The sequence below is a fragment of the Seriola aureovittata genome, chromosome 8 (genome assembly GCF_021018895.1).
Source record: "Seriola aureovittata isolate HTS-2021-v1 ecotype China chromosome 8, ASM2101889v1, whole genome shotgun sequence".
NCBI classification, from domain to species: Eukaryota; Metazoa; Chordata; class Actinopteri; order Carangiformes; family Carangidae; genus Seriola; species Seriola aureovittata.
The window spans coordinates 24,925,083-24,934,185 of NC_079371.1; the positions used below are offsets into that span (position 1 = coordinate 24,925,083).

The window sequence follows — 9,103 nt, forward strand, 5'->3', positions numbered from 1 at the left end:
ACATGCTCACATTATGAACCGTTTTATCTTCAGCTGCTCTGACTCCTCCTGACAACCCTGTGTGTTCAGGTCTTGCCAGAATAGGCACAGCAGACTCTTACCTGGTTCAGAAAGGCCAAGGAAGCAAAGTCCACCAACATGAGCGACAATTTACCTCCCTCCTCCTGCTATGAACATCCTTACTTCAACATTAGCAAGACAACCAGTGCAAGTATTTACTTATGTCTTGTACTATATCACTGAATTGGCTTTTAGCAATTTCTTCAAAGGGGATATACTCCCAATTTAAATGGTGTCCAGCTTATTCCCCTACATGGATTGAATACAATTATTGCAAGTCACTTTGGACAAAAGCATCTGCCAATGAATGTGATGTAATATAATGTAAAAAGAAAGACTACAGTTGGCCCAAATTGTAAAGTCTATTCTGAAAAACGCCTCTTACACAAGTCATGAGGTGCAAAATGAGTTCATCTTCATGATGAGCAATGATGTGACCTTCATTAGTTTAGTCAATGAAGAAACAGTGGAAACAACAGAACTGCTTGGGTGGCCCATGTAGACTAAAGGGATGCAAAGAGCTGTTACCAAAATCACCATCTGAGCTAGTCCGAGGTTATTTAACTTGTCTGCAACATGATCATGTTTGTGATAATACATTTAATAAAAGCTAGCAAAGGTGAATAAAATACACCCCTCAAAGTCAAAGTTGCATTCTCACCCATTCCCTCTGCAGACAAACCATCAACAAACCAAAAGCATTGGATAAAGCATAGTCTAGCATTTAATTATGAGGAGCAGCTTACCTCTGTTCAGATGAGGGATGTTCTTCTTTAAAATTAATTAAGCGTTGGAATGATCGATTACTCTTCATGGACACACAGCTGGGTGCAGGTTCAGATGAGTCTGGTCTCTTCTGAAGCTCAACCTGCAAAGGATGATGATGGTGCACTTCTGCACCACCATCAAGTCCATCCTCACCTCCTCCATCGCCACCTGGTAAACCTTTGCCACTGCAAAGGACAAAAGCACACTGCAGTGTTATTCACTCTTGTGATTGGCTGTAATCTGCCATCCCTCCAAGACCTGTACACCGCTGACCCCTCCTGCCCTGGACACAAACTCTTTGAGTCCGCCTCATTAACAGGGCTAGAGACCCCCACTGTCACTGAACAAGCAAATTCTTCGTATGTTGAAAACCTACTGGGCAATAAACCAGATTCTGATGGACAAGAAAAGGATAACTCTTATTGGCATATAGCCACATGAGAACTAATCGCTAAGTAGATAAATCTTCACACTGATCATGATCCAGCCAACATAATAATTTTATTTCAAACCTTCATCTCTGAAACAACTGGAGCTTATTTTATTGTTTTTTTGTAAGTTGCTCTTTTAAAGATTTTCAAAAACTTGTATAGAATGTAAATACTGAATTTCAAAGTCTGAGCTGATTGAGAACACTGTCAAAGCAGATTCAGATGAATCTGCAGTGTTAACCATTAACATGGACTCAACAGCAGTCGACAGTTGTCGTGCTGTGAGACTTTAACTTACCAACCATTAACCAATGTCAGGTAAAAATAAAAACTCTGTCATAAAATTTCCAAAGGTGCAATATCAAATTGCCAGTCCAGGCCAGAGTCCAATGTCTGTCACTTAATGATATACAGCGAACTTAACAGCCTCTCATTCAGCCGCTCTTATTCTGATTATTGAAGATTGAAAAATAATAATACATTTTTTTTTAAGTATGAAAAATCAAAACTGCACCATGAAGTGTAACGTGAAGTGTTGGCCATACCTTTCCATGTCGGGAATAACCTGCTGCCTCACTGTTTAGAAGCAATGATAGACTGGAGAGAGAGAGAGGAATCATCAGCTAGCATTATCATCAGAAGCTGCAATAAAATCAAATCAACGGTCAACTTAATCAGAGTTTTCAGCACGCAGTCAGAACTACGTGACTTCTTGTTGACACCACTTTTTTGGCAAAAGTATTAATTTTAGTTTTTATGGTGTTTGTATATTATTTTTTTAATAATCATTGCTATTGCCATATTTGCATGCTTTTAGTCTATTTTTTATTATTATTTGATTAAATCTCAGTTGATATGACCAAGATTATGTTTGGATTCTGTATGAGACGATGTCTAAAAGTGATACAGGTTATGAACATAAATTGATAGTGAATTAAAAGCAAGACTTTAGAGAAATCCGTGATGGAATGATGAAGCTATAAGTATAGCACAAGATTGAGTGTGAGCCTGCAATAAAGTCAGTTCTGTAAATAAATCAGAGTTACACTTACTTAAGTTATTCCCATCAATGTCCGTCTGTCCAGCAGGTCTTTTAAATTCCTCCTTGCTTAAATATAGACTGCAGCTCTTGTGACTGAAATTTGATCGCTGCTTTCTCTCCGAAGTGAATATCAACTTATAATCAAATAAAACAATAACCCAGACTGGGATCAAAGTGTGGGATCAAAGATCAGGCGATGCATTTTTTGTTTTGTTTTGTTTTTTTATAGCTGCTATAAACAAACCCATGATCTAGACTGACATAAAAAATCATCCATCATGCTAGAAAATCCTATAATCATGATTATTCAGTCATTATTCAGTTATTAAGTTAACATTATTCAGTGTTAAAAACCCCAATACTGATTTAAATTGATGTTTTTCACCACCAGTGATGGAAAACATTTGAGCTGTTGACCCTTAACATCTGTCCCCCTGCCCTCATTGAAACATGTCTGTTGAGGCTTACAACCAATAAACCAATAAACCTCCACAAATGTGTTATTTATTAATACTTTCAACTTTCAGCTGGTAGTGAAATGTACTACACATTTAACACAATGATCTGACAGGAAAAGCCTGTGTTCTTTCTGTTCATTTTTTAAACCCTATTTTGATAGATGTTTTGCGTATTATAGTGTATATACGCAGTTTAACACTCATTGATAGAGCCATTGTTTGCCTGCTGTTTTATTTTTCATTTTATTTTTCCAAAGACTAAAAGCTTGGGGACGTGTGTGTGGGGAAATGTAGAATCAATGTGTGGAAGAAATTACATGTAACTGATGACGTGTGAAGTGTTAATTACTATACAGTACTTTTTGATGATGGACACAAACTTTAGCAACACTGACAAGACACAATCCACCAACGCGAGAGAGAGATTCATTACTTGCTGAGGTTAAGCTCTTATTTAGTTTTATTTGGGAAATACAAATATAATCAATATCAATATAAAAAATCCATGAGTGTATAATTAATGAAATTTCTTGATGGCCCCTGGTGTTGTAGGATTTATTCATACAGAGGTACATTATTATTCATTTAAGTCATGAATAACAAAAATGAATGCTCAGAGGTTTTGGTCCATATTGACATGACAGCATCACACAGTTGCTGCAGATTTGTCAGCTGCACATCCATGATGTGAATCTCCCGTTCCACCACGTCCCAGAGGTGCTCTACTGGTTTGAGATCTGGTGACTGTGGAGGCCATTTGAGTACAGTGAACTCATTATCATGTTCAAGAAAACCAGTTTGAGATGATTTGAGCTTTGCGACATGACGCATTATCCTGCTGGAAGTAGCCATTAGACTGTGGGTACACTGTGGTCATAAAGGGATGGACATGGTCAGCAACAATGCTCATAGTGCAGTGCATTAAATCCTGCAGATACAGGTGAGGAGCGTCAGTTAATGTTCACATCAAACAGCAGAATGTGATCTCAGCTTGAGTGTTCCTGAAACTGCTGATCTCCTAGGATGTTCACATACAACGGTCCCTGGAAGTGATCAAGAAATATGTGAAACACCTGAGCTAAAAATATTTTAAAAATGCAAAAATTCTGTTTTCCCTTCTCATTATTTCGGTATATTGACTGGGGAATGAGGAGCAGGTGTGTAGGTGGGTGTGGGGATCAGGTGACTGGTACTAACTGGATCACACTGAGGAGACAGGTGGATCTGGAACAGGGCTGGACTGGGACAAAAAGTCGGCCCTGGCAAATTTGGCCCAGACCACCCCCCCCTCTCAATTGATTGAACACCATCACCACACCTCCTTTGCAGTCCCTTTAAATATGCATACTGTCCTACAGCTGTGTTTTTTTTGTGCCATGGACAAGTGCACCAGTGCAAATGTACCAGTATACTCACTTGCTGTTGACTGACTCCCTGGCAATCATGTGGCTGTGTTAATAGTATGATATGATATGATATGATATGATATGATATGATATGATATGATATATGCTCAAACAATGCCAAGTAGCTTATGCTACACTATTTGGCATTGATTGCCTGAGTGAGCGTCAGAAGTAACATCAGCTGATGATGGTCTCACTTCATGATACCGTTATCTTATTATTATCATCCACTTTAATGGAATTAACATTACTCAGTATCCATCATCATGTGTCGCTCTGAGCTGCGTCTGACATGGGACACAGAGAGGACAGAGGGGGAGGGGTGGGGCCAGCACAGGAGGAGATGTGAATGAGGGAAAATGAACCAATTGGCTGCTGCCCCATTTTTATGGGTCGTTTTTTTTTTTTTTTAAATATATATTAAAAATTCTAAAATTCCAAGGTGAGTCGGCCAAAGTTACCAGAAATATAACAATGGGTGGTAAATGCATGTAACTGGGTGGCACAAGGAAAACTTAAAGGTCCCATGTGTGAGATTTCCATGTGATTTTTTTATCATATATGAACAGGAGTGGACAGTATTTTTTTTTTTTTTTTTTAATGGTCGTTCAGGTTGGAGGACATGATGCAAGAGTGACAAAGATATGTTGATACCTATTGACTACTTGAAGTCTGAAACAAGTGACACACTGAAAGAGAGAAAGATAGAACAGTGATCTCCAGAACAAATACTGTAACACTGTGCCACTTGATAAGAGCCATGAATCCTGTATCGATGTTCAGAAAGACAAACACAGGCAGATGTAACACAGACTTCATGTATTCGACAATAACAACAAGTAATACATACACAAAAAAGAAGGGGGGGGTGAAGGGTGGGCAGGGGAAGGTGGGAGTGGGTAAGGTAAGAAGGATGAATGGGGGGTTCAGGAAGAGGCATGCTGTGCCGTAGCTAACCCCTGTTCCTCTTTTGCTTGTTCTCTTTTTTTCGTTCATCTGTTTATGAATGTCAGTCGTCTTTCTCTCCTCCGCCACCATCTCATGTCTTTGTTTTGGTTTTGAAGGTATTTCTCCTCTTCCTCCTCACTCTTGCTTTTCTCCTCATTTTTAACCTTGGTCTCCTCCTCCTCCTCCTCAGCCAGCTCCTGCAGACTCTCCTCCTGTGCGCCACACCTGGCCTTCCACTCCTCCTCTCTCATCTCCAGCTCTCTCTCTTTTTGAGCGAGCAGGGCCAGGACGTCCATGTAGGCCTGTGTGCGAGCCTGCCTCTTCTTGAGGCTCCTTTTGAGGAGCTCGTGTTTTTGACGCAGTTCCTCTTGGAGCCGGCTCTCCACCTGCCTCCACTGGTTTTCCTGCAGGTTGATTTTCTCCTCCAGAGACTTGTTGTTCTCTTGCAGAGACTTGATCTGGTTGATGGCAGAGAGCAGGGCGTCTCTGAGGCCCTGCACCACTGCGTTATGCTGCTCCGTGTGCAGCGGGACTGCAGTCGGCCTGTACTGCACTGGGCCGTACAGGGCAGCACCAAACTGCTGTGGAACAACATAGAAACATACATGTAGTTCATGTGTAACACTCCAGTTCCACCTCAACACAACCTGTACACTCGCTGCTACAGTTGAATCTACTTCAGTCTGACACAGAGCAACATGTAACTAATGTATTTGGATAAAAATGCAAATGGAATAGAGGTTCTGTATTTCTCATTGTGGCTCACTGGATCTGAGGTTGCATTGTCATGATGCATTCACTCAACAAACTGTTTGAAAATGTTTTAAGCTTTAGACAAAATATGAATAAATAGCAGGGAGGAGTCGACTGACTAAGAGAAATCTTACCTGGTTTCTTTGTCTGTTCATCTTCAGACTGAGTGGGACAGACAGAAGTTGTATTCAGCAGCTGGAAATGAACTTGAAACTGTTTTTTGAACGGTTTCTGATACAGTCTTCAAGTTAATGCAGTCAATACAGTCAATACAATCAATACAATCAATACAATCAACACAAATCAATACAAAGAGTCGTCGTTTAGTAAAACACAGACGGTCGGTTGGGATCAAACACAGAGAGACTAGTGAGCTCAAGTTTCAGGGAGTGAATGAAGAGTTTCTGCAGATGCAGGTTCCAACCAGGAAGAACCTTATGATGTCAGAGTTCTACAGTGATGATGTCACAACTGAACGTTCTCATCATGTGCTCAAGGTCAGCGAGGTTCTAACAAAGCTCTCAATGGCATTTTCATGAGGTTCTGGTGAAAGCACTGTGGGAAACATGGACATTATGTTTTTGTTTAATGAGTCCAAGCAGAGAAGAAACACCAACATCTTCTGTTTTTCTCTTGAAGGTGTAAAGACAAAGTGGAGATGACACAATGTTTCCTGGTCTGACCCCCAATCAGTTTCTTGTGTTACTGCTTACACATCCTACATACAACACATCAGTGAACACAAAAGCTCCCTAAGGCTTAAAGACTCAAACTACCGAAGGGCCTTTACTGCAGTGACTGTTCTCTGAGTGTTACAGTGTGGTTCACAGTCAGTATCTGTGTGTATTTTTGTTCTCTTCAGCCTTCAGAGACCGACCTTCCTGCATACTTGAGAATTTTACATTTTCTAAACTAGAGACACCTGTATAGCTCTCCTCAAGTAAAGTTATCACCTCACCTGAACCCTTTATTACAACGTACAGACCATGTGTCTGTGATTTAACTGTTTATACAGTCTATAAAGTTTGGAAACATGACACATGGAACACAAAGATACTGCCTGTACCAAAAATCAACTAGGAGAGGGCAACAAAACACACTCTACAGGCCAATTCAATAGAAACTGTATTTGAAAAGATATAACAGGCTAATTTCAACTAGAGAGCAGCTACAGCAGGTTGAGTTTTAAATATCTGTGGTTCAAACAAAGTGCAACAGAAAGATCAGAACAGACCAAAGCTACAAACACCAGACAGCTCTGTAACCTCAAGTCCAGTAGATTATTGAGTGTCAGTCAATGGCTGCTGATCTTGGTAATAGTGCCGCCAGTGCAGTAAGAGCAGTCACACCCCCTCTGACCAAAGACAATGGAAGTGCCCACAGGTGAGATAGCACAGTGAGGACGTAGCATTCACGGGAAAGTGACCTTCCAGAATTTCCTCCACTGGGGAAACCTCATTTTTTGGCTGAAAATGCCAAAACCTACAGTAACTTTATTCAGTTGTGCTTCTTGTTGTGTGTTTTGTGTCCCCTTTCTCTGGGCTTCATAACACCTTACTGAGAGCAAGGGAGGGAGAATGTGGCCCACAAAGCATTTGTTTTGGTCCAAGATGCTGGTGCAATGATAGTGGCAGGGAATTTCATATAAAGACACACACACACACCCTTCCACACACACACACACACACACACACACCTAGTTGGCAAAGAGAAATATACTGACACACACATCCTGAGGCAGAGATACTTCATGCACTGCAGCTGCACAGGGGGAAACTGGATGAGATGTGCTTTTCTTCACTTCTTGATTTGCATTCCGGCTTCGGGAATCTCCTCAAGCAGCTTCAACATATGTCTGCACATGTGGCCACATGAGGAGTGCGCTGTTGCAGACATTGACATTCTCAGTCCAACGATCACCACCTCCTGCTCCCGGCAAGAAACCACGTTCAGTGGCAGAAAAAAATGTACAAATAGCCCCTTTAAAGTGCTTTGCTTCGTACCTGTAGCACCTGCCTTACCCTGGTCGCTGGCAGAACTTGGTTCCCTTGCTGGCTTTACAGTGGTTTTCGCCAAGTTGAATGTCTGGATAGGACAGTCTTCTCATTTTGGATGTGCTTCAGTCTGCTAGCTTGACTTGTGAGGGCTGCCTCCCCCATTTTGCTTATGTTGAAGCTCTTTCAGGAAAAGCTTACATGTAGCACATTCAGCATCTTCTCAGCGTCTAACCAGAGTGTATATCAGTTGAGAGCCATGAAATATTAAATGTACACTTACACGGCGTGTCACACATACAAACTGGCTAGGTATCCATTTCGACTATGGAGGGCAAGATGGCTGGCAGGACGGTTACTGCCGGAGGGTGGGGTAAACGTGAAGGAGCATAGTGTGATGTAACGTTACATGGAAGATTATACATGGAAGATTACTATAATATTGCCTAACTAGACTATGTCATTTCTGAAGAAATTGTGGTGGGATTGCTGGCTTCTAGTAAAGTTCACATTGTGAAAACCTTTCGTAATGGAGAATAAACTTTAGAGAAATAGTCATTTGTATGTGCATGTTTGCGGTTGGGTGTATCACACCAATGATTGCGAGTCAACATAATGTCCTCTGAAGTGATCTAAACATGATTTTGTGTGTGTGTGTCTTTCTGTCTCTTTCTGTCAGAAGCATCAACTGAAATTAACTGCTGAATGTTTTCTGACTAAAACTGTACCGAGACATATTTCCTGTGAAAAGAGCTGCGATGTGTGTAAATCATTGTCTGTCTTTAGTGTTGGAGCAGTCTGTGGCTGGACTTAAACAGAAATGTCAGTTAAGTGGTTGATAAACAGCACAGATATCTAATCAGCTAATTTGAATCAGCTGTTTGTGCCTCCCCCTGCCCCTCAGAGGTTGCCATGGTGATTTTAATTGCTTAGTTTTTATTGAGTGAGCCATGGATTCAGTTGAAATATGTCTCTCAAATTCAGGCTTACCAGTTAAATATCATGAGTGTTATCATATAAAGGTCTATATGTTCTGATAGAGGAGACTCTGCTGAATGCAGTGATATTAAATATTTGTCTGTGTTGCTGTGCAGCGATTTTAAAAATACCTCACTTCCTGTTTTTCCTCCTGATTTTCTGCTCTCAGTTTACATTGGCCGAGAGCACGTTTATGAGTAGTCTCAAAACTTTCCTCTCTGAGAAAAAAGCTTATATTTAGATCTCTGGCTTGCTTGAACCTTCC

At 40.9% G+C, this 9,103-nt stretch overlaps 1 protein-coding gene across 1 annotated transcript; it reads right to left on the reverse strand.

Annotated features, from left to right (window-relative positions):
• Positions 1 to 870: 870 nt before the first annotated feature.
• Positions 871 to 6,187, reverse strand: LOC130173996 (trichohyalin-like). Its single transcript, XM_056383578.1, has 3 exons — positions 6,001 to 6,187; positions 5,253 to 5,694; positions 871 to 1,013 (listed from the first exon to the last, which is right to left on the reverse strand). Exons 1-3 carry the CDS (start codon positions 6,019 to 6,021, stop codon positions 871 to 873), a joined length of 606 nt encoding a protein of 201 aa, XP_056239553.1. The 5' UTR covers positions 6,022 to 6,187.
• Between the last annotated feature and the right edge of the window lie 2,916 nt (positions 6,188 to 9,103).

What these genes read in the sequence shown, in the direction of transcription:
- LOC130173996 (XM_056383578.1), bottom strand. Translation starts at nt 6,021, where the DNA reads ATGAACAGACAAAGAAACCAG. An exon ending in TGAACAGACAAAGAAACCAG is followed by an intron (nt 5,695 to 6,000) that starts GTAAGATTTCTC and finishes GTTGTTCCACAG; the next exon opens with CAGTTTGGTGCTGCCCTGTA. An exon ending in AAATGAGGAGAAAAGCAAGA is followed by an intron (nt 1,014 to 5,252) that starts GTGAGGAGGAAG and finishes TGTCCTTTGCAG; the next exon opens with TGGCAAAGGTTTACCAGGTG.